Here is a 26,977-nt window from a genome sequence, read left to right on the forward strand (position 1 = left end):
TAAGATTGGTCTTAGCGAAACGACTGCTCTAAATATATTGCAACTATATTTTTCTAGACATGTCTATATTAGAGACCATAGAAATGTGTTACATGGTCCAAGGGTTGTTTATCATGGGTTGCCACAGGGATCCGTACTTAGTCCTATACTCTTTAATATATATTCTGCCAATATTCATTCACTATTTCATAATTCCGTAAATTGCATACAATATGCAGATGATATCTGTATATACACCATCCAAAATAGTTATGAAGCATGCACTGAGGCTCTTGATAATATTATGCATAAGGTAAGCACATGGACAGAAGAAACTGGTATGACCCTTTCAACAGAAAAATGCTCTATTATATTTTTTACCAGGCATAGACTACGTGCACCAGAGAGATTAACTCTGTGTGGGCGTACCTTGTCGGTAGTTAAAGAGTTTAAGTATTTAGGTATCATTGTTGACACCAAGTTACTATGGTCGAGTCACATACGTCACTTAATAAACAAATGTGAGAAAGGCTATAATTTGCTTAGGTGTGTAACAAATCGAAGTTGGGGCGCAGCTACTGGTATAGCTTTATTGTTTTATAGAGCCTATGTGCGGTCTATCATTGACTATGGATGTTGTTTATACGGATCTGCTTGTAACACCAATCTAAACAAAATAAACAGAGTTCAATATAAATGTCTTAGAACTTGCATAGGTGGAATGATATCATCACCGGTGAAAGCAATACTGGCAGAATGTAATGAATTGCCTTTGGATTTGCGTCGGCAGCTATTATCACAAAAATATCTTTTAAAACTAAAATCCTTAGAGTCAAACATGATCAACAAATTAAGTGATATTGCAAAAGAAGATTTAACAAACCGCTTTTGGAAAATAAAGAATTCTCCTCCACTGGCAGAAGCTTTCGTTGAGACCAATGCTGATCACATTTCCTTTGGTAAAAATAAAACATTGTTTATGTATACCATACCCTATAGATCACTAATAAAACCACACAGAGTCGTAATACCCAATTATACAGAATACCATCATATAAATCACACCCTTCTAAAATCCATATTAGGTGGATTAGTCAATAAGCCATTTATATATACAGATGGATCAAAAACAAAACACGGAGTTGGTTGTGGAGTTTTTATCCAAAATACAAAACAATCATTTATGTTTAAATTACCATCAATATGTAGCATATATACTGCTGAACTTATAGCAATTTGGAAGGGCATTACTTGGTTAACATCAAATAATTTTACGAGATGGAGTAATACTAACTGATTCTAAGTCTGCATTGGAGTCAATAAAAAGCATAAAATTTGAAAGAATGAAATGTCCTATATTATGCAATTTAAAAAATTTGATAGCAGATTTAAATATAACATTTGTATGGGTCAAAGGTCATACAGGTATACTAGGTAATGAAAAAGCTGATAGTTTGGCTAAGGAAGCAGTACTTAACGGAGTTCTTTGTAATATTTATACATTACCAGACGTCTTTCATTTGATAAAAAATAAAATAAGATTAAAATGGGAACGACAGTGGGAAAATACTGTAGAAAACTCACAAAATACCTACTTTAAAATACATCCTACCCTACCATCCCCACCTCTATATATTTTCAACTACCCTACTTCAAAATTCTTTTCGGCAAGTGTTTTTCGACTTAAAACAAATCATGGGCGATTTCCATCGCACCTTGCTAAGCTGGGCGTTATACAGTCCTCGGCCTGTAGTTGTGATCAGAACTCTTACGGAGATCTAAATCATATATTTTTCGGTTGCAAAAAACATTTAAAAAAATCCAATGATTTAATTCGTACACTTATTGAAATGAAATATTTTCTTCCATTAAATCTCACACACATTTTGTTAGCTGCCAATAAAAACACCTTGGAACTTTTAGTAAATTTTATTAAAGAAAATAAAATACAAATTTAAAACGGCATAACCCACATCTCTGTAGTTATACTATAAGAAAATTCCTTTTACAACTTTCTGTGGCAAATGGACTTGATTCCATGCCATTATCTTTCCACACACACACACACACACAGGTCTTGATGGAGAGATATTAGGATTATCCAAAAGTTGTACTGGAATCAAAAGGCAGAATTAAGAATCTCCAGTGGTCTATGTACAAAACAAATAGAAATTAGTGGGGATGTGCAACAGGCCCCCATTTCAGACAAAATCTGCCACATTTTACTCCAGTTGACTAGGTCGGAAGCTTTACTATAATTTATGAAGCACAGATGTTGCGATGTTGAATTCTCTGGATTTTCCCATATTCTGTTGTACATATGTTTATTTAAAATTTGTTCCCTAGTACCCGTCGGGGACGAAACCTGCTTGTTCTTCCTCAATTTCAGGTGGTTAAAAGGGCTTTATTCTATCTAGAATTATGTGTATATGTATCTTCTCAGTGTGTAATTAACCCTGCTGTCCCGTTCGAGTCAACTACACAAATGTACTGTTCGGGTCAATATGACCCAACTATGGTTAACGCACCCTAATCGAAATAAAATAAGCTATTGGTGATAAATAAAACTTTATTAACAAGAATTTATGATTAATTAAACAAAAATTATGTTGTTAGTGTAAATTAAACCTTATTAACAAGAACAAAAGATATTTCTTTCTTTCAAAAAACAAGTTTTCTTTCAAGTAACAAATATCTACAAAAATTTAATTCAGTTTACAACCGGGACAGTAATAAAAAGAATGGATTTTACAAAATATGTTTATGATATATACAACCTAATAGTTAGTCTTGTAATCGTTTTTAGGGCAAGCTAACGAGTGCTCGTTAAGCAGGCGGAGTTAGATTCTCCATAGATGGTTCACTAGCATTTCCATCTTATCTATTTGTTTCTGCTCATGTCCTTTTTACCAGTTCGTGAGAGCCTTTAGTTATTGGTATATTTTTTCTGGAAATGATGACGGGTTTTATTAGTTTTTTCCCAATTCCCCAAGAAAAATTCGCCGTTTTGCCAGTTTATTGGTATTCCATTGGATATAATTTCTTGATGCCCATAACACGAACGCGTTGTAGGCAGAAATGTCCAACAGATTATAAAAAACAATCATTGTTCAATCATTCATAATGCAATGTACTCATAAGAACAACATTTTTATTATTTTTAGGAATATTGTTAACAAGAGTGGTATCTTGCGTGAAGCAAAAAAGACGAGCTATGAACTTCTTTATTCGCGATTTTTGCTGAAAGCTCCGGTATATTTTACTTATAATCCACGGCATTGTATCTACTTTGTGTTAGAAGAAAATTGTCTTAAATTTTACGATGTAAAAAAGTTGTTACACGTAATATGGTGGCCTTCCAAATGACTACTCAGTCACACATCACATGAATTCCTGTATAGATCTGAAATTTTAGAGCATAAGAAGTTTTACTCTTCATAATTACATAAAATTCAAACTTTTGTGCCATATTTTGCTGGCTTGCTTGGAATGTACCATTTGAAGGAGAGTGGCCTCTAAAGGCAACTAGTTGCTTATCGACAGTAACATTTTCATCAGGGTTAAAACATTTTGGTACATTTTCTACCCATGTTTCATAAATTTCACGTATTGCAGTAAGTTTATTAAAACGTCTAGTATCCTCTCCTGTCTATTAGTTTTGTTATCAAAAAGTATTACTTGCACACTTTTTGTAAATATATCAAGCGACATTATTGATTGAAATATACTACGACCCGTTTCTTCATTCCACAAACTTTTAGTTGATTCACCATGGGACTTATAAACTCGAGCTAAAAATAAAAGACCAATGTATGCTTGGAAACCAACTCTATTCATGTCTTTCCAGTTGGTTCCACAGACATGCTGTTCGTCCATGTTGGTCATATTTACAATTTGGTTTGCAACATCGTCCATCTATACTAAAATTGTTTATTTTACAAGTTCTAGCTTGCAGAAACCTGTTTTTATTTACATACGTATCCGGCTGACAAACACACAGGTACTACCAATATAGAAAACTGCCAACTAAACACACATACACAGGTAATTTTTAACGGTTTAAATAGGCGGGTCATATTGACCCGAATGTACCCTAGGTAACAATTTCATTTTTATCAAAAAAATCAGGAAGTTGATTATGTATCTCATATGCAATTAAAAGACCTCATATTAGGTAATAAAGTCACGAAACACCAAATCGATACGCCGGGTAATATTTTGTAAAATAAGAAATAAATTATTTTTTGGGTCAAATAGACCCGAACAGGACAGTAGGGTTAAAGCAATTTCGCGATAGTTGCTACATAAATTTTTCGCTCCCTTTTTATGTATGGGAATATAATATAATAGTGATTTTGTCCAATCTTCAGACCATTTACCAGTCTCCCACACTGTTTGACAAGTTTGATGTATTATATCCACTCCAACGCCATCTAGGGCCCAAATCGTTTCAATAGGTATGTTATCTGGACCAGCAGCCTTATGCATTTTTTGCCTCATAATTGCTGCGTCAACCTAACTTTTGAGTACATCAGGTTCCGTCTCAAAACTGGTATTTTGTTGTCATGGGGCGCCTGTGCTCTCCTCCGTCATCAATCGTCCACAGTATTCTTTCCACCTGTGTAAAATATTTTTTAGAACTGAGTAGAGTTCTGTTGTCATCTTTGATATAGTATTTTTACTACAAAAACGTTATTACGTAGGTCAAAATTTTTGACGTAAGAGAACTGTCAAAACATTAGAATGTGACTTTTCATTATTGCCGTGTTTATAATAAACATAGCAATAATGAAAAGTCACATTCTAATGTTTTGACAGTTCTCTTACGTCAAAAATTTTGACCTACGTAATAACGTTTTTGTAGTAAAAATACTATAGCAAGGTAGTTTGATGTAAATAAAGGAACGTGTTATCTGATTTTTTTTTAAACATGTCTCTGGTCTGAGTTTTGGTTTTATGCTCTCCTATTTCCATTCACATTTTGTTCGTGTGTTCTTATCCCTTTCGAGTCGTTTTATTTGAGCGTTCGTTATCATTGTCATTGTTCAGTAATGTGGCTTCAGGGCATTCTAAGACTTACAAATTTTATAAAAATATATAGCAGTACAACATACAAGGAGCATCGATAATGTATTCACTTGTGTTTCAATAAAAAACGAAATACAACAATAATTATTTATTTTTATATAATACAAACAATAACCAACATGGCACATTTTTAATCTCATCTATTCACAAAGTATAGTATCAATAATTTTATGAAAATAACAAGGAAAACACAGTTATTGCTGTATAAAAGCACCTAGTCGCTTTAATATATAAGATATATCATTAAAAGATCCAAAAACTAAGTGTTCCCAATATGAAACATTAAGATAATTTGCAGGGTTCTGGATCATTTTCTAAATCTTGCGATATTGAACCGCCTTTAAGCACAGTATTGACCACAGCCCTAGCTAGATATCCTGTAGATCTGACGTAAGGAATCTCCACTAAATTCGCCACGTTTTCATCGGATCTATCGTGATCCTAAACAAAATTATAATTAGGGGAATACCTCAGAATTTTACAGAAAGTAGTAGTTGTTGGTTTATTGGATCGAAATAATTTAAAAAAATTGATTATTTAATTTTGTGCTTTCCGTCCATCCTTCGATTCGAAGATTAGTACAGCACATAGATGTAGTAATAATAAACTAGATATAGAACTCGGAGAATGTAAGTGAATCCCATTTTTTAAAGTTAGTGCGGGTATTATTGTCCGCTAGGTGAAGCAAATAAGAGGACAGGAAGTGTAAACCATTTTTGAAACAGATTCAACATTTGAAACAGAAATAGATTCAACGTTTATGTGCAAAGATCCTAAATATTTTAATTCCGGCAATGAAAATGATCAAAAAAGCTTATTACTTGAGCGAACTACAGTCCGTACAATATATATACCGTTGCAAGTCATCCGCGTCATAACATGTAACGTCACATGATACCAACATGAAATAAAACGTAGGTTAGAATCGTTTAGCTGAGTACACTGGAATTACAGCCACTAAACATATTTTATTATAACGCGTAAAAAATAATATTGGCAGATTTCTATTAATGTAAATTTAAAGAAACATAAATATCCTAACTTGTTTCACTTAATTTGTATAAGTGTGTGTGTGTGTTCACAAAGAGGGGACGGCAAATTTGTATAAGTGGAATATAAAGCACACTTGTTCGGATTACACTCTAACTGCGATCGAACAAAGGTGACATTTTGCGGCAGTTGCGGTAATGACACTTCAGATTTGTTTTTATTCTTTACTGTAAGTATTTGTTTTATTATATTTATTGTTTTTATTATTTACTTTAACAAGATTATAACTCAATTCTTGTTTTCTATTTCTAATGTTTTTATTTTTATTCACATTAAACATTAATTTGATTTGTTGTATAATCCACTTCGCAATAATTATGTGATATATTTGATTTAAAATGAATTCAAGAATTTTTTGTAACTGGGCAATAATGTCAACTTAGATCTTTGATGTAGATAATGACGTGCAACGGTAAGTATATTAGTACGGACTGTATTTATTTCGATCCATAAACCATTTAATTCTATAGAGTTAAATTTGACGCCCCTTATACTTACTTTGGCATACATATGAGCAGCATCTTTAATCAACTGTTCCAGATCCAACGGTTTGGTGAATGTTAATTCGGGATTTCGGCCTAATATCGTAGAAACGATCGTCAACAGTTCGACTATTAGCTGTCTATAATCGGGTTGTTGAACATGGTTCAGCATCTGCAAATAGACATGGTAAAAAATGATAATAGCGTAATTAGCAAATATTGTATTAATCTGAATTAAATTTGGACAGTGAATCGTGGTTTAATTACTATGCTTCTTTTCATGAGCATTTTTCAGTGAGTCACAAATGATAGAAAAAAAAGGTAAGTCCGTGATAATATACATTTTAGTGACATGACATTTTAGTTAAATCTGACAGATGTCACATTTTATTTGCAATTTGGCATAAAAACAAATCAATTGTGTTTATTGCATTTATAAAATGGTATTTTCTTTGATTTGTATAGTCTTATAAATTGTACGGATTATATTCGTAGATATATTATATAATTCGTAAATAATTTTTTTTCGATTATAGCGCCATCTATTGACATCTAGAATAAATGTTATAAATGCCACCGATGAAATGTAATCACCGACGTGCGTTTTTTTCTGTCACATACAATTTAATGCGTTAGAATGAAATCGAAAAACTGTGACGCACTGAAAGATGCTCATGAGAAAAAGCATATTCACCGTACAATACAATATTTAACTATAGACAGCTTAAGATTTTATTTGTTTCAGGGGCTACCACCATCAGTTGACATGTTTCTTCCTTTTGGAGTCTTCCGAACTGCCTGTGGTGTACAGGGTACATGTCAACTGATGATGGTAGCCACTGAAACAAATTAAATCTTAAGAGGATGGGTACGTATTTTCGGCTGCAATGCTATTCAAATGGGGATTCATTTCTTTCGAATCCTGAGAAAACTAATAAGTATTTTTGAAAAATTTAAACGCAGAATGAAAGATTACGTTATTGGCGAGGGCCGAAAGTCCCAGAGAACTGCTATAATGTTTATTTTAATAAGTTACAGGGGTGAAAAACTAAGAGAAAATTTAGTGTGATATTTAATTTAAAATATCTCATTCGAAATAAACTGTTTATTTATTATAAGGGACTTTCGGCCCTCGGTAATAATATAGTCTTTCATTCTGCGTTTAAATTTTTCAAAAATATTTATTGGTTTTTTCAGGATTCGAAAAAAAATGAACACAATGTCCGTGGTAATATTTCCAAATCTATCTTTGTCATACAACGCACTCAATCGAATAGAATATTTTCAGCATACTGTCAGTCAGACAGTGACAATCAGTGACAATTTTAAATATTTGACATGGCATCGGGAATATTTTGAGTTGTTGATTAAATAATATTGATATATAGTGTATTTGATAAATAATTGATTTAAGACGTAAACTTAATAAAAAGTTATTTATTGTGTATTATTTGTGGAAGATTCAAGCAGAGAATACATCAGGATAATATATTCTGTGATCCAAGTATTTTGTTGTTAAAGATGTTCAAAATTGTTAGCGTTCCATAGTAACAATATATTATTAAAAAATCACTTTAACACTTTAACTCTTTTCGCGATTGAGTATTAGTTTTTGTTGTACATATAAATTATTACAATCACTGAATACATAGTTAGTGAAAAAATTATCACATTTATTAACTGAATTAATAATTTGCAATAATAAAAATAACAGTTATCCAAGAACATTCAAAAGCCATCTCTTTAAGTTAATGATGACATTTTCAAGTAGAATGACATTCTAGTAATCTTTACATATCCATACTAGTGTGAATTTTACTACACGTAATTTGCCGTGTAAAGACAGAAAAAGTAGGGATACCCGTAAAATATTTGCAAATTATGTACCGATAGCCTTAAGTTGTCTCTAGTTACTTCAGTTTTACTCACATTTTGAGTACTAGGAAGCAGACAGCCTAGATAAGTACACAGGTGTACATAGAACGCATAGTGTAGATTTTCCCATGTCTATTATTTATTGGTTTGTATGCCCTGCAAATCGTAGAAGGCTCATATTAAGGGGAGAAGAAATCTATAGTACTTCTATCCTTTTACAAGTGGATTGAGGACACTTTAATCAAACTGTCGGATTTACACTCAGTCCAGTTGGACAGGAAAGTGGGCAGCATGAGTTTGTAAATAGGTCACTCGCGCTGCTACTGCTCATGCCGCTGCCATTGCACGGCGCTCCCTCAATTGTCGATTTTTGGGGACGGAAAGCCTGTCAAAGGACAGGCAGCGTGAGTGCATGTTCACATTCAGCCACTCTCGCTCACTTGCCGCCGGTAAAGCGGCAAGTGAGGAAGATGATGCTGTCGTCGCAATATCCTCCAAGTCTTGCATCGTTGCGAGTCGTTCGGTAAAAAGAGTATGAGGACTGATGTGGACACTCACTCGCGTCGAATATTGCAACAGAAACATTTCGAGCAATATTTTTAGCAGCGGCAGGAGAATTGGCAAATGATGAGTTGATTTCTCTTTGTTTGAATACAATATTTCATCACGGATTACTCAATGTTTTTCTATATTAATCATTTAAAAACTTATTTTGACATCTTAAGTAAATGCATAATTAAAGAATGAAAAGGAAGAAGCTTGATTATTACGTACACCAAAATTTTTAAATTGAATTTTACGTACCTCTTCGACCAAAAGAGAAAACGTCAATTCCGATCTGGTCATATTCGACAACGTTGGCTGTTGTGGAATGAGATTTCCGGCAACTCTTATTCCTTCCGGAGTCCTGGTCATGACGTCCCATACTTGATTGTAGAACGAAGAGGGAACTCTGCACAAGCATCCTTCCAGTTGGCGTTTTTGTCGTGAAGTTAACCTGTAACAGAGCGTACAGATTTTTCGTTACCTATGCGGATATAGATATTAGATATAAATTACTTACGATATATATGTGATATACCTATCCTCAGGAAAGCACAAATAATAATAATGCGAGTGTCAGTTTAATAAAGCTAACTAAGTAAAAGTTATTTATTTAAATATACAGGGTGTCCCGGAAAATAGTGCGTTCCTTCAAGGTGTGGGTAGAATGAACCATTTAACCCTTCGTTAGTCGCTAGGATAAACGGAGCATCAAGAGTCGCTACGGTGTCAGAGACCGACAATTTAAAAAAAAAATAGTTATTGCTATAAAATTCGTACAAATATTTTATATTGTGTATAGGAATGACTGAAAAATATTTTTGAAAATGTTTTATTGAAAAACAACAGATATAAAATGAAAAACCGCTTTCATTTTCACTTCCCTGATCGTCAAAATAATTTTCATCGTCGCTAGGAACCATTTCCCATAATTCCCCTCCAACGTTTTTGTTCGGCTTCAAAGGACATCTATAAATAAGACTTGACCAAAACTTATCGATAAAATGCAATAATAAAATGGTAAATATTTACCTGAACTGCAAGTTATGCCAATAAAGTAATAACCACACCGTTAGCCGCTACGGAGTCTTGCACCGAAAATAGCTATAAAACTCGCACAACTGTACCCAAGTAGGTAAGAATGTACACTAACCCGAGGTTAGTTGATAGGAAGAGGTACAGAAAGTGGCGATAGAAAAAAACAGTTATATTGTAAATCCCGAATGAATAATTCTGTCGTCGGTGTGTGACACCGATAGCGACTAACGGAGGGTTAAAAGAAAACTTTCTTTTTCTAATTTTTTTTTTCTAAAGTCGTCTGTTGCCTCAAAAAAATAAAATAATGTCTTACTAAAATTTACATTTGGCAATCCGGCAGTTTTATTTATTTTTACATAGCGAAGATATTTCAACTTGTAAACACAAACAGTCATATCATAATTACCTGTAACCCGAGAATACATCGTATTGTTGTGGTATTGTCATGATTTCGATCGCAAGTATCATGTTAATTATTACGTAATACATATAGTGTATAATAAGTGCAAGATTTAGGTACACCAAGGCGATTTACCTCGGAGTTTAAGGATTTGTAGATGGTTTCAAAACAAAATGTGTAAAGTATTGTGTGCAGATAAAGCTTGTTTTACGAGAAATGGTGTTTGTGTGTTTTACTTTAATAATGCCAAAAGTATTAATGTATGGGCTGGGATTATTAGTAATCATCTGATTGAACCACTCGAACTTCCCAGAAGATTAAATGGAGAAGTGTAATATGTACTCAAATTTTTTGTAACATGTTCTACCGATAGATTCTTCTTGAAGACGTAGCTTGATTGAGTTGATTGTAATAAAAAAATTTCATATAAGTTGAAATACTATACAAACCTTATTTATTAGATATTTAATAAACACAAATATTATGCTGTTTTTCTATCACTGTTATCAGTATTTTATCAATACATAATATTATGCCTAATGGTCGATGATTCATGATAGTTGAGTTCCAGTAAAATTATTTTTACACAGAAGGAACGCAGCGTTGCCGGCTGTATTTGCATTTCTATGGACATTAATCAAATGCATTAAAATTAATAAATTATTTTTTTGAAAACTGTTAACTTTACAAAAAAATTTTATTAGACTTTTTTGCTCTAAATGGTGCACTTAGCCCGTACCTTGAAGGAACGCACTATTTTCCGGGATACCCTGTATACAGGTTGAGGGTGAGTTTTTAATGCGATATTGATCGACAATTCCATTATGGTATAGAGCAGGGGTCTCCAAACTTTCCAGCCTTAGGGCTATACTGATTACTCCTGTAAGTTCTGAGGGCCAAGATGGCAACACTGCATATTATTAATTTTCCTGTATTTAATTTTTTCCCGTAAAATAACGAATAATTTAATTTTTTGTAAGTGTGGTAAGCTGTCAACATTATTAAGTATGTCAAATATTCACCTATTTTTGATATATTTTAATTTAATACAAGGTAGACATAAACAAACAAAATATTTCCACCAGTGGAAATCTCCAATCTCTCCCGAGATTGTCCACTAATAACATAATTATTCTTTCTACTATTTTTCAACGCCATCGTTAGAAATTGTCACAAACACACTTAACTATCCGAAATAATAAGAAGTCTGAAAAATAATAGCCGCAAATCACTTAAGTGTTACGCCCCTGATAACTGGGAGGAGACTAAAGACCCCACCTAAGCCAGTAAGCAATTTTGGGTTTGTGCGCTCCGCCAAGTTAGCTGGCGATGACAATAGTGGCGTAACTACAAGTCAGTTCCTATGAAACTGTTGTGAATTAAAATAGGGCGTACCTCCTTAAAACAAGTTTGTGCGTGTAACAGTATTTTGATTTGATTTGAATTGTTGCTTTTGTGTGTGATTTAGTAGAATGGAAAAGAAGCGAAAAATTGATAGTGAATGCAGAAAATTCAAAGATCAGTGGAACATTCAGTATTTCGTAATTGAGTCCAGTAACAAGGCGCTATGTTTGATTTGCAATGAAAGCATAGCCGTTCTCAAAGAATATAACATGAAACGTCATTATGAAACAAAACATTCTCAAAATTACTCAAAATATACAGGAATTGTGCGGACAGAAAACGAAGCTTTGAAGTGCGGATTGAAATCGCAGCAATCGTTATTTACAAAAGTCAAAACTGAACAAGAGGCGGCAACTCGTGCCAGCTTTCGTGTGGCTCTTGAAATTGCAAAACGTGGAAAACCATTCACCGATGGAGAAATGATCAAGGAATGCATAATTGCAGTAGTCGAAGAAATGTGCCCTGAAAAGGTAAATTTATTAAAAACTGTCAGTATGTCAGCAAACACTGTGGCTCGAAGGGTACAAAACATCGCTGAAAATATATCCTCTCAACTGTTCGACAAAAATGGACATGTTGAGTGGTTTTCTTTGGCCTTGGATGAGTCAACGGATGTGTCAGATACTGCTCAGGTGTTGATTTATATTAGAGGAGTAGATAAAAGCTATGAAACCCTAGCCCCGGAACTTCAAATGGAAATGATTGAGTCTTCCACTGACACAATTTGATAATTTGCATAAATTTGCTCGTGGGCTGTTTTCCGTTTTTGGTACTACTTATTTGTGTGAGAAAACCTTCTCCAAAATGAAGTACACAAAAAATGTATACAGATCTAAATTAACTGACGAGCATCTTAAATCTCTTTTAATAATTGGTACAAGTAAAATTAGTCCACAACTACAAACTATTGTCGGTGGAAAATCTCAATTACATACATCTCATTAGCATTTCATATGTCATGTTTGTTATAAGGTATGTGTTGTTTATTACTTACAATGTATAAAATGTTAGTTGGATTCATTTCAATAATTTGTTAGTTATTATATGCTGAAGTTAAATTTACTGCATAAATTATACATGTCTTTACTCATTACCATTCTGTGTTTCTTTATCCAACTTATCACAAACATTTTATTTGCTATAAAAAATATTAAGGAGTTTTCAAGTATGTCTCCGCGGGCCGGACAAAATCTGTCTGCGGGCCGGATGTGGCCCTCGGGCCGTAGTTTGGAGACCCCTGGTATAGAGTATTCAAATTCTAGTTATGTATTTGGAAAAAATGTAGGCAATGATATTCTCCAGGCTTGAAAAATATACCGAACTCTACAAGGTTATTGATAACTACGTGGTAAAGCTAACATATTTTTTTTAATAGTACACCCTATATATTTTTCATAGTTAGATTCCTCTTATAATTCCTGTTCTTACAATATGAAGTTTCACATCAATATACAGGATGTTTAAAGAGTCATGACCATGTGTACGCTCTTAGCGACCTCTATACGAAGAAACCTGAAGCTGATGATTCTTCATCTTAGAAATCACTCAGACGAGTGAAATTTCTGGTTTTGTTTTGAAACTTTCTGTGGTTTCCCGCATACACTAAAACCTTTCACTTCTGTGATTAATGTCTGTGTTATCCCACAAAAGCACAGGTAAAAAGCATTTTTTTTTGTTTTATTACAGAAATATCATGGCTTGTGCAGTAATATCTTGACTCCAAGTTACTAGATGTTAAGAATTTGGCTTGGGAGTACTCTCTTTTATCCTTTTACTACAGATTTTCACAGTTTTCACTATTTCTTCTCTCCAGCTCTTTCTTTCTGTCAATCTCCATCTTGTAGCTTTCTCTCTTCCAGTGTCTTGTCTACTTTCTCCCTCTATTCTTCCGGTTGGACTCCAATCTGTATTTTGATTATACAGTTGTTGTCATAAGTTACCGCACCTACTTCTGTGGTAAGTGACGTAGCGTAACACTGTTACCAATATAAACTATTGACTCTTTATATTTAGAAGCTATGAATTCAGCCCACGTTACCTTTTCTCTTCTCATTCTCTTCTTTCGAATTCTGATGATATAGAATAAACGATAAAGGATTGAAAACAGTACAACAAATTGACAATGGACAATTAAATGAAACAATTCGATCTGAAGAAAACAAAAGAATCTGAATTATAATCAAAAAGAGACATTTTGTCGACTGAAAAGAACAGTTAATTATAGTGATAGTAAACTTGTTAGTGACGCAAGAACACAAATGCGGATGAGGATCCAAAAATACTATTAGTGAAGGTCCAATATAGAGTTCAGCAATGAAAGAATAACAGAACTCTGAGATCAGATAACATTCACAGAGAAAATACTAAACTATCAGCTGAGAGAAGCATCTACCTACAGGATATTTGTTGCAGCTGGATTTGGGAGATAAAACGTGCTACAGTATTTTATAAGCAAACAAATAACTTACTGTTCTTTATTGCCCCACTCCTTGATGGATAAAACTTTGTGCAACAGCTGCCTCACTTCGTACGGACTGTGGTCTTCGATCCTCTTCTGATGACCGAAGATTTTCAGATAGTGTTTGATGGCCTCCAGTACCCAACCGATCCGTATCTTCAATATACCTTTAAACAATTCGGGATTGGTTGATATTAGGCGACCGCAATACAGAATGATCTCTTGCTGCAAAACGGCTTGGATTACGTCGTACGGTTGGATGGTGTTGTATACGACGGTTTGGATTTCTGCTGGCGTCATGGGTTTGTCGAAGACGGTTTCTTTTTGGCCTATGACTCCTACTGTTAACTGCAAAAACAAAAAAAGGGTTGAAGAGGGTGTAATACGGTTCACATTTGAGGATGACCTCGATATACTGGCAGGGAGAGAGAGTACCTGGCATTGACACAGGCCACGGAGTACCTTATCTTCGGTGCACAGCGTACATGCAACCAATTCGACGAATGGATAAAAATGCATAAACTAGAGCTGACTGAAGTAAGAACGAGGTCATAGTTCTCAAGGTACAACGGAAAAGAGACGGAATAACATTCGAATGTGCAAGAACGAACGTGTTTTCAAAGAAATGTGAAGAGATATTTAGTCCAAACGGGAGGAGCACGTGAAGACGGTGGGGAGGATCCTGTGCCCTGGGGGATCATCCTAACATCGGAGGGCCACATCTGAGAGGAGGAGGACCCTTCATTCTGTTGAAAATCTCACCGGTTGTATTCTGATGCACTAACTAGTGACTCTCGCACCTAACGGAACTACCAAAAATGAAATTGACTATTTTTTTCTCAAACAACAAAAGAATATTTAAAGACGTTATAACAATAGACAAGTAACAATGGGTAGTGACCATCCTATAGTTAGCGCGAAAATAAATATGTATTAACATGAAAGAAGACAGAAAAAGGATCTTTAAAGACAATGCGGATAGATGTCTTCAATATAAGAAAAAATGGAGAGGAATTCCGAAAGGTATTAGCGGATAAGTTTGAATCAGATCTTCACATAATCAAAACCAAATTGACGAGATTAACAAAAACATAAATAAAAACCTTCTCGCAGCAGGACTACAGGTCGCAAAGAAAACAAGAACTAAAGAAGACAAAATAAAGCAAAGAAACTAAACAACTAATGATGGAAAGATAACAAACGATGATGTCAAGCCTGGACCCTAACCAAGGCAAATATGAATAAACTGGCCAAAACTGAAAGAGTTAGGTATAAGACTGTCAGATAAAAAGAGGAACGACTGGGTAAGATCAAAAACAAAAGTCAAGGACATCACAACAAAAAATGCCAAACTCAAAGTGAGCTTCGCGGGCCACACTGCTAGACAAAAAGACCAACGTTGGAACTCCACAATACAACACTGGATACCTTCTAAAGGTAGACAACCAAGAGGAAGACTACAGACGAGATGGGTAGATGACATAAAAACAATAGCCGGAACAAATTGGAAGTATGTTGCTCATGATAGAAATCTTCTTTTTGTATAGACATGACTCTGTCTGTTTTTTCAATGTGCCTCTAGTAAGTTGTCGTTCCATCGTTTTCGTGGTCTTCCCACTGATCGTCTTCCTATTGGGGAGCCGCCTCTCGCTGTCCTGAATATACTATCTGTTGACATTCGGCTTATTCCATGGTCATTCCATTCTATTCTGCTGTTTCTTACCCAGTTATTAATGTTATACAGCTTGCATCTCCGTCGTATATCTGTACTTCTAGCTCTGTCCCATAGAGTCTTACCATCGATTTTTCGAAGGGTTTTCATCTCCGCTATTTCGAGCAATCTTTTTGTCCTCTCTGTGTCGGGTCGTGTTTCTGCCGCGTATGTCATTATTGGTCTGGTTTTGTAAATTCTGCCTTTCATTTCTTTTCCGATATTTTTATTTCTCCATATTGTGTCATTCAGGCAACCTGCGGCTCTGTTTACTCTATTCACTTGATCTTCCACTTCTGTTTCGAGCCTACCGTAGCTAGATAGTGTGATGCCTAGGTATTTAAACTCCATCACTTGTTCTATTATCTGACCTTCCAGTTCCAATTTACATCTTATTGTATCTGCTGTTATAACCATGCATTTTGTCTTTTGTGAGGAAATTAACATGTTAAATTTTCTGGCGATTATGTTGAATTGGTGCAGCATACGTTGTAAATCATCTTCACTTTGAGAGATTAGTATTGCATCGTCCGCATAGCAGATTATTTTAAGATGTTTTTGTGCCATTTGGTATCCTTTTTTAGTTCTTACTTTTTTTATTATTTCGTCCATGATCAGGTTGAACGAATCCCCCTGTCTTATCCCATTGCCGGCTTCAATTGGGTCAGTTAATTCATCGTCCACTTGTACTCTTATTGTGTTGTTCTGGTAGATGTTTTCGATCGTTTTAATTATTCCTAGAGGTACCTCTCTCGAGTATAACAAATGGATAACGTCCTTTAATGTGACCCTGTCAAATGCTTTCTAAGGTCCACGAAACATAAATATGCCGGTTTGTTGTATTCCAACGATTTTTATTGAACTTGCCTCATTATAAATATAGCGTCAGTGCATGACCTTCCCGACCTAAAACCTTGTTGTTCTTCTGCTAATGTTATAATTTCATTCAATTTGTTTGTTATCACTTTGGTTGTTAATTTTAATATTGTGTTTAATGAGTTAATTCCTCTGTAATTCTCCGGGTCCGATTTGTCTCCTTTTTTGAAGAGAGGTATTAGGATGCTTGATCTCCATTCTTGTGGTATTCTGTTTTGTTCTATTATTTTTTGTATTAGTTTTAATAGTTGTTTAGTTAGATCTTGTCCTCCGTACTTTAGGAGTTCGTTCGATATTCTGTCCTCTCCTGGAGATTTTCTATTTTTTAATTTTTTTAATGCTTCCTTTACCTCTCCCTCCTCGATGTTTATTTCTTCGTTTGTTGTAACTTCAGGTATTGGTGGTTCATTACCGTCGCCTTTAGCAAATATAGATCGGAAGTAGTCTACCCATGTTTTTTTCTGAATGCGTTTCGCTTTTATTAATTCATTCATCTCCTTTCTTTGCCCTTTGATCCTTCTCCATATTTCTCTTTGTGTATCGTAGAAGTCGTGTTCCATCTGTTTTGAGAAACTCTGCCAGTGCTCCCTTTTTATTTGCCTCACTAAAGTATTCGTTTCGTTTCTGATTCGTGTGTAGTGGTTGTATGCCTGTTGTGTTTGTTTCGTTCTGTATCGTAAAAAGGCTTTCTTCTTTTCTTCACATTTTATCTTAACTTCCTCTCTAAACCACGGGGTTTTCTTCTTTAATATGTGAGTAGTCGTTACTTTTCTCTCTCTAAGTGATTATGTTGCAGCGTTGATTATGTTATCTTTGAGTTTTTGCCAGCTTTCATCGATGTTATCGTTTTCTAATATTCCATTCTCAGCAATCTTCTCTGATATTCTTTTCCTGTTTAAGTATTCCGTGGATTCCGTATGTAGTCCTTCGACTTTGATTTTTGTTTGTGTTGGTGCTGCCCTCTTGGGTGTGAAATATTTCATAATGATTCCTATTTTAAATAATACTAAGCTATGGTCGCTACCTACATCTGCTGAGTTGAGGCATCTTACGTCAATTATTTTTGATGGATGTATATCTCTGTTGGTTACAACACAATCTATCATAGATCTTTGTCCACGGGTGTTATTGAATGCATATTTGTGTTGGTCTTTGTGGTCAAAAAATGTGTTGTTTATTCTAAGTTCGTTATTCTTGCAGAAGTTTATCATCAGTTCTCCATTTTCGTTTTTAACATTTTCATTGTGTTTTTGCTTAATTCCGGGTATTACTTGGTTACCTATTCGAGCGTTAAAATCCCCAGTATTATCATCTTCACTCTAACCTCCTGTGATAGAAATCGATGGAAGGTATTGAGAAAGTCCTATGTCCAAAGATAAACGGCAGAAAGCTAAGAAGAGGAAGAAGCTGGTGAACACAAATGTTACACAAAGTTACTGTGTTATGTCTGGTCTAATTTCTTCCCTCTCTTACAAAAATTACATTATTGACACCTTTTTTAAAGATTCGCTCTAAATTTTAATTAAGAGATAGAAATGTGTAAATTTAACAAAAATTAAACACAAAAACATTTCAAAAAGTTTTACTATTTCCACGTACCTGTTTTCCGTGTACCAACACAGCAGTGATGAACGGACTGATCGAATCAACATTGTGATTTAGCAAACTGCTGGTATATCTGACGGCAGCCCAATGTCTGAGGCATCCCGCTTTATGGTACAAGCTGTGAAGGTGTTCTTCTACGGTGGTATGGTGTACGCGAAACTGACGACCTTCTCTTTTCAATAAAATACCGAACAGCTGACACTTGGCTGAAATGCTTTCCACCGATCTTATCATTTCTATTATTTCGTTGGTTCCTTGGTTTGAGTAACTCTAAAAACAATAAATCGATGCATTAGCTACACTGCGACAATTAAGTAACGTTACATAATATTTTAAAGAAGATTTCTAGGTTAAGTTAGGTTATGTGGTTCGAAAAAACCTTACCGTGTAATCTTTAGCTTCATCTTGAAAATCTAGTACTCTAGGCACGTCCGTTAAACTCTGGTAGCCAATGTAGTCATGTTCTAACTGTTTAAAATTGAAGAAATCTTTATCTTCAGTATCCAAGTTATTCATAAAATCCAAATGTTCTAAAACAATATTTCCCATTAAGAAATTGTCGGTAATTAATAAAAAAAAATTACATAATCTAGAAGACATACCAACACAAGAACTTGAAATGAGATTCTGTAGCCGTCCAATCCTCACTTTTACGCTATCACAATACCCCTTCTTCAGCATAGCCAATAAGTCTAGCATTTCTTTAAACTGTGGATCTCTCATATGTTCTTCTCTTATAAGCAAACAAACCGTGGGTCTACCGGAGAGTCGCCAATATTTTCCTACGAATTGGAGCTCCGTTTTTATGTCGTCGATCAGCAACGCCATATCCCTGAAATGAAATGGAACGTTTTAGATCATCCCCTTACCATCCCAATTTATTACCGTGCGATTAACAATATGTTTAGAGATACGCCCATGGACTATATTTGGTTAATTCTGTCTCCTGCGCAAGTGTTTTCCCATTTGATGGCATCTGTTAGCTTACTTAAAGGCCAAATTTCAGACTCTGCCTATTTTGTTGTTTAGGCAGCAATAAAGTAGGTACCTATACATAATTACCTTTTTATTTTATTTTGTATTTTAACCTCTTATGTACATGTCCTATCTAAATAAAATTTATGTTGGGTTAGTATCCAAATCAAAATTATAATCTATCCAAATTACTTTTCAAAAAAAGTCTCAAATTTTTTTGACCATGTCACGTAGTTTCTAGTGTTTTCCTTCTTGAATATGCCTTCTCTGAACAAAAATATCGGAGAGGACTACAAAAAATCAAGTGGTGGATGCTAAAAGATGAGAAAGAAGGTCTATTCAGGGAAAGAATAGTAGAAAAAATATGTTGGAACATGAAAGGAAGCCCTAACACAATTTGGAGAAAAATGGCCAATATTATTAGAGAGACGGCTATTGAAATACTTAGGAAAACGTCAGGAAAGAAGTTTGAGGATAAAGAGACTTGGTGGTGGTCAAATGAAGTACAAGGAAAAATAAAAGGGAAGGGAAAATTATATAAAAAGTGGCAAGAAACCAGATCGGACATAGATCTTCAAAACTATATGGTCGCCAAAAAGGAAGCGAAAGTAGCAGTAGCAAAAGCTAAAGCAGAAGCGTATTCAAACCTATACGATCAATTTGATACCAGGGAAGGCGAAGCAAAGATATATAAAATAGCCAAACAGAGAGCAAAGAAAGCAAGAGATTTTAATTAGATTAGATGTATCCGAGATGAAAATAATAAAATACTAATTCACGAAAAGGATGTCAAAAAGAAATAGAGAAAGTATTTTGACAGTTTATTAAATGAAGAATTTGACAGACAGCTTGCGAAGTTAACGGAGACAGTAACGGCAATGGTTACCAGAATATCAAACGAGGAAGTGGCTCAAGCGCTTCAAAAAATAAAGAAAGGAAAAGCAGTCGGACCAGATGACATTCCTGGGGAAGTACGGAGAGCATTGGGAGAGACAGGAATAAGTTGGCTAGCAGGTCTATTTAATAGAATTATGGAAGTTGGACAAATGCCAGACGAATGGAGAAGCAGTATATTAGTACCTGTCTACAAAAACCAGGGAGACATACAACAATGTACAAACTACAGGGCTATAAAACTACTTAGCCACACCATGAAAATATGGGAGAGAGTAATTGACAGACGGATACGTGAAGAAACCGAAAAATCCGATAATCAATTTGACTTTATGCAGGGCAGATGAACAACAGATGCAATTTTCATTGTAAGGCAACTGATGGAAAAATACAGGAATAAAGAGACCAACGCTCATAATATGGTATTTATTGATCTTGAGAAAGCATATGATAGAGTTCTTCGAGAGATTATGTGGTGGGCACTCGATAAGAAAGGAGTCTCTGGCGAATATGTAAAGATTGTGAGAGATATGTATGAGGGAGTAACGACTAGTGTTAGGACAGGTATGGGAGAGACTGATAAATTTCAGGTGAAAGTAGGATTGCACCAAGGCTCGGTGCTTAGTCCTTATTTATTCTCATTAGTTTTGGACCAGATAACAGGGAAAGTAAAGGGTAGCATTCCATGGTGCCTAATATATGCTGATGATGTAGTGTTAATAGGAAATAGTGAAAGAGACTTGGAACAAAAACTGGAACAGTGGAGACAAGCTCTGGAGGAAAAAGGTTTAAAACTTAGTAGGACAAAAACAGAGTATTTGGAATGTTCATTTAAAGATGGAGTTACTACAAATAAAATGGTATCTTTGGATGGTGAAATGATTGTGAAAAGCAATAGTTTTAAGTACCTAGGATCGGTATTACAGAGTAATGGAGAAATAGATGGAGATGCATGCAGTAGAATTAGGGCTGGATGGATGAAGTGGAAAGAAGCGAATGGTGTGTTGTGTGACAGAAAAATTCCAATGAAGCTGAAGGGAAAATTCTATAAAACAGCCATAAGACCGGTTATGATGTACGGAACCGAATGTTGGGCAGTGAAAAAGAAAGAGGAACAACGAATGCATGTGGCGGAAATGAGAATGCTTAGATGGATGAGTGGAGTGACAAAGAAGGATAAAATTACAAATGAGTATATTAGGGGAAGTCTAGGTGTGGTACCAACTGATGTCAAAATGAGAGAGCATAGGTTGAGATGGTTTGGTCATGTTCAACGTCGAGACGTTAATCACCCAATACGAAGAATTGCTGAAGTGCAGATTCCTGGAAGGAGTAGGAGAGGAAGACCAAAGAAGACCTGAGGGGAGATGATAAGGCAGGATATGTTGGTAAAGGGGATTGACATTGATATGACCCAAGATAGAATTGTGTGGAGTAATTCAATTAGGGAAGCCGACCCCGCATAGGGATAAGGTAAAGAGAATGAAGATGATTTAATTCTAGCATCTTTAGTATTCTTTAATGCTACACTTTCTCTCTTTCCCTCTCTACTGCCTTCCCTCCTTATGGAGTATTGTGTGCTCTTGAGTTTCTTAGCCAAACGTGAAAAATGGCTGATTGTCTAGATCAGCGCATCCTACTCTGTTTTATTCTTTAGAAATTTCCTCTACAAGTATTTTCCATTCCTCTCTATTTCTCGATCTCTGTTTGACCTCTCTATCTCAGAACAATTCTTTTATGTTCTCTTATTGCAGTTCTTCTCCAGCTATTATCGGGTATTTCTTTTCTTCTTCTTCTTCCGTCTGGTTGGTATTCTAGTGTCTGTCTGGTAATATTATTTTGGTTTTTCCTCTTTGATACTACTACTCTCGTTTGATATTAGAGTCTTATGCATTCTCCACTCCATCTAGATTGGCCACGTGATGTCTATGTGGCTTAAGTGGCGTAGACACCTGACTCCAATGGGCCAATAGAAGCGCAATGACCATCTTGGAAAGAGGCGTAGCCTACCACTTAACTTCACACGTGTCACACCTGACCACCTCTCCCACTCATCGGCAAAAATATCAAAGGATTTCGCTTTTTCCTAGGGTCGACAAAATATTTCCATGCTCAACCATGCCCAACTTTGTTCAAGTAGAGTTTGGGGCATTTAAACAAGGAAAATTTTGTCAACCGTGGGAAAAAGCAGCATCCTTTGATCTTTTGTCGGCATCCTTTGATAATTGCGGCACATAGACACGCTCCTTAAGCATCGCTCATTGATATCACGAGGATGCATGGCGGCTATCCTGTTCCGCCTTTTCCACCTGTTCAATCGTTTTCTCGAGTTCCTTTTCAAGTCAATTCTGACGCAGAGATAAAGAAGATTGCATATATTAAAGCAGGTATTAACAAAGACAATTTTGAAGTTAACCAAGTGTGATTAAAAAGTTCTTGATCTATTCAAAACATCTACCTCTCTCTTCAATCCTGACCCATTGGAAGGAGTATAGTGGTCGACGTGATGTCGTGTATTGTCCGTCCCCAAAGATCTCTGTCTCTGGTCATTTCTTTTAAATCGTACATAGGTCTTTTGCACATTCCTGTAATTTGATCGATCCATCTTGTTGGGCATCTTCCTCGAGATCTTCAGCCTAACTATATATCTATAGTTACCTATAGTGTTATTCGAGAATATTTTTTGTTTTCGTAAAAATATAAGAATTGTAACAATTTCAAACGAATCTTCTACTTACCGATAGAGATAAAAATCAGACACTTCAAATATGATGGGATAACACAAAACTGTGGCTCCAGCAATTCTATAGACCTTACTGGTGCCCAAACTTCCGACAGGTCTTAGAGGCCGGCCTTTCAGTCCTAGTTTGTAGTTGACGCCCAAATTCTCGTACACTTTCACTAGTTGAGTGGAAGACCAAATTTGTACAGGTTCTACTTCGTGTGGCGTTTGAGTCTGAATGCCGTAGGTGGCCATCATGGCTTGTAGTCTCATGGATTCAGCGATGAGCACGATTTGTACGACAAGATCGGTCGCAGTTCCCTAGTAAGTATTCGAAAGTTAGTAAGATATACTACGAAATATGTCGTTATACTCAGAAATGTTACTCTATAATGATTCTCTACATGACAATAATGATACTCTACATCGGATCGAAAAACTGAAAAACACGTATTCAATATTTTTTAAACATCTATCGAATGACACCAAACATCACCCCTGGAGGGTTGTAAGCAACTTTAAAATATTAAATGGTCTTTTATTGCTGATTTGTATTTCTTATGAAAAAATAAGTAACATTTATTCAAGATATTTTTTGAATTGTTGATAGATGACGCCATGATCGGAAAACATATTTATCGTGATGCCCTACAAACATTATGGAAATGGTCTAATATTGTCCAGAATTACATTTCCAAATAAAAAACAAAAACGAGGTGTTTATTTTTTATTAAATATAGGTATTGATCGACATCAATTATTGGGGGCGGGATGGGGGCAACTTTAAAATATTAAATAGAAAACTTTCTTTTTTTTTAACAAGACCATTTACAGCCCAAATGTTTAATTTCTGTGGATAATGGATTTGGCTTTTTCGCATCCAAAGAGAATCCTCGTCTATCCAATATCTGCAATTAACATTCAATTGAAATGTTGCTTGTTGCTGAAGAAAGTCTGAATCATGATCAATCGTCGGTCAAGATCATCTTCATTTATCTCATGATAAGTGTCATTTTGTAAGGATGCAATTTTACTTTTCAAGATACTGCGGACTGAAAATGTAATTTCTTGAGCTTGGGCAGTTCTATGAAGACTGCGGTGATGATTAGCTCGAGTTTTCACAGAGCCTGTAGCTTTAAATATTTTAACCGTTCTCTTCACAGTCGATTTGGAGATAGGATCCAATCCAGTTCAAAAAGTACCTATCATTGACAATATTTCTTGCTTAAAAGCAAGCACCTTTTCCTATCACCCCTACCTACCATCATTAGTAACGATATTCTTTCTTGTTCACTAAGAGTAAAATTTTTTATGGATGAATCAACTTAAACTAATTTTATTTTAAAAGGTACCTACCACTAAAAAATAATTTGCTTACAAGCGGAAAGCTAATATTGTTCTCAAGCTATTTCTTTGTGGCATCTTATGTCATTTACTATATTAATTGTGAAATAAGCTTCAAATAATTGATTTCCTCTTAAATTATACCCTTGGATGTCGGTGGGGATGGAAATTTTTATGGTACTGAATACAGAATCCAAATTTTCAATAAAAATGGGAGCTTTCAAATAAGACTTCAATGTTACCCTTTGTCCCATTTCCAGGGTAGGAGGTGGTGTTTAGTGTCATTCGATAGTTATTTGAAAAATATTTTACACATGGTTTTTAATTGTTTTTCTTTAGAACTGTATTTCTCAAGATATTAGACCGTTTCCAAAATTTTCCTAGGGAAATTTTCAGTAGTAATTACACAAGAGCTCTAAAATTATCGATTTTTATCCCGAGTGACACTTTGACAGTTTTAATTTTAATTTTTTTAATTATGTCAAAGTGTCACGCGGGCAACACAAATCGATAATTCGAGCTCGAGAGTAATTCGGTAAGATTATTTTATGAATTAAACTATCTTTTTAAATCATTTTAACTAATATTTTATTGATATCTTCGCCTGAATATTTGCTAAACCTGTTTCTTGTTGTTCTCTGTGACAAGTTGTAAAACATTAATTGTCATTAATGTCACTGAAAGTATTTTTGCGTAGCAACGAAGGGCATCTGACGTAAAATACTTGACGACGGGAAATTATCAAAAATTATTGCTGTAATTTTTATTTCTGTAGCTTTTTATTGGTCAGATCTCTATGAATGAAATAATCAACAAAATGTCCTAATGTTTTACGAGTTTATTGGTCTTGAATTGTATTACCCTCTCGCAATATACAGAATCATTTCTGAGCATTATGTTTACCAATCCACAATACAATACGAATATATGTACATTTTTTCTAATGAGGTGATGGTGAAATTAAAATCAGGATTATGCAGAAAATGAATGAAGATATACGTATAAAATACGTCTAGAAAGTCTTCTAATCCGTCTATACAATCCAAGTTTTCAGATATGTTTGCCTAAAGGGTGGTTTTAGAAGTAAGACGGATTTTTTCGAACTTTCAGACAGTCAGTTAATATAAGGATGCATAACATATATATCATACGAGATCATTCCATCTATCTACAACAATGACTATTTCTTGCGCATGCTCTACCTACATAACCTACCAACCTATGTCTAATTTGGGCCACAATTTTCGTTTCTGTATAAAGTCAAGTTTATAAAGAAAATCACTCTACCGGGGAACTTCAACAATTGAGATAATTAAATAAAAACTTTTAATCGTGGAAGAAAAGTTCTTAACAGACATTCAACCCATCTAGATTTAGGTGTAAAATTAAACCCGCGGGATAGGTATCGGTTTTGTAGTTGTTTTGGCGTAAAACTATCGTTCTGCTTGCTTCCAAGTTCAATTTGATAAATCAAGTCTCAAATTTAATTATACTATAATAAAATCATGGTAAATGCTAACATAGGCGAGATCTTGCAAAATTTTCTTATATTCAACATCAATGGTGCTACAATCCTATAAAAGAGCCTCGACCATCCCAAGTCTATTACGCCAATCAGTCCTATCTATTGCCAACTGTTACCAGTTTCTCATCTCATCCTCATCTACAACATCGTTTCATCTGAGTTTTGGCCTACCCCTATTTCTGCTTCCCACAGGTTGTGACATAAGGATTCTTCTAGGAGGGTTGTTCTGCTGTGATTTTGCTAGATGTTCTATTTTTATAAGAGATACTACGTCTTTACCACTAAATTATGTTTATATCTGTGGTATTTCTCGTAGTTGTACCTCCTCCTCAAAACACCATTTTCACAAATGCCACCGAATATTCCTCTCAGGCAGGATCCTTCGTTCAAATATAAGCAGAAGGTTTTCATCTGCCTTGGAGTTGGTCTCCGATCCATATGTAAACATTGGTTGTATAAGGGTTTTGTATATGGTTATTTTTGTTTTTTGACTTAAGTTTCTGCTTCTCATATGTCCACTCAGTCCAAAATAGCATTTGTTTACTAGGATTAAACTTCGCTTGATTTCTTCCGTCATGACGTTTTCCTTGGTGATCAGGGAGCCTAAGTATGTGGCGACCGATGTTTCTGGCTCTATTGTTGGGTGTTGATGCGATCTTACTTTTCTCCTCATTTATTTGCAAGCCCATATTATTTGAGGCATAGGCGTAACCAGGGGGGGTTTTGGGGGTTATAACCCCCCCCATTGGGATGTATTTTGAGCTCTATACGCTTAACACCATAGCCCTCAGAGACCTTGCAGTAGTTGTAACCCCCCCTTTCAGGTAGTTGAAACCCCCCCTAAGGATCATCCTGGTTACGCCTATGATTTGAGGCATTTGAGAAGGTGGTATACATTTCTTCTAGCTTGCGTGTTGTTGCGGCAGCTAGGTCCACATCATCTGCATATGCAAAAATTTGGGATAATTTGTTAAAAAAGCATCTTTTAAAACTATCTTACATTTAGTC

At 35.1% G+C, this 26,977-nt stretch overlaps 1 protein-coding gene across 2 annotated transcripts in view; it reads right to left on the minus strand.

The window, feature by feature from the left end:
• Window positions 1–5,140: 5,140 nt before the first annotated feature.
• Window positions 5,141–26,977, minus strand: part of LOC114324536 (probable phosphorylase b kinase regulatory subunit beta) — a 44,382-nt gene continuing 22,545 nt past the window's right edge. For both annotated transcript variants that reach the window (XM_028272497.2, XM_028272427.2), the window contains 8 exons: window positions 23,117–23,421; window positions 19,112–19,341; window positions 18,894–19,039; window positions 18,504–18,779; window positions 14,328–14,665; window positions 9,279–9,471; window positions 6,616–6,771; window positions 5,141–5,508 (listed from right to left, as the gene is read on the minus strand). In XM_028272497.2, coding sequence (XP_028128298.1) covers window positions 5,350–5,508; window positions 6,616–6,771; window positions 9,279–9,471; window positions 14,328–14,665; window positions 18,504–18,779; window positions 18,894–19,039; window positions 19,112–19,341; window positions 23,117–23,421 — 1,803 coding nt within the window. In that variant the 3' untranslated portion in view covers window positions 5,141–5,349. The remainder of the gene's footprint in view (window positions 5,509–6,615; window positions 6,772–9,278; window positions 9,472–14,327; window positions 14,666–18,503; window positions 18,780–18,893; window positions 19,040–19,111; window positions 19,342–23,116; window positions 23,422–26,977) is intronic.

This window comes from Diabrotica virgifera, chromosome 1 (assembly GCF_917563875.1).
Source record: "Diabrotica virgifera virgifera chromosome 1, PGI_DIABVI_V3a".
In the NCBI taxonomy this organism is placed as follows: Eukaryota; Metazoa; Arthropoda; class Insecta; order Coleoptera; family Chrysomelidae; genus Diabrotica; species Diabrotica virgifera.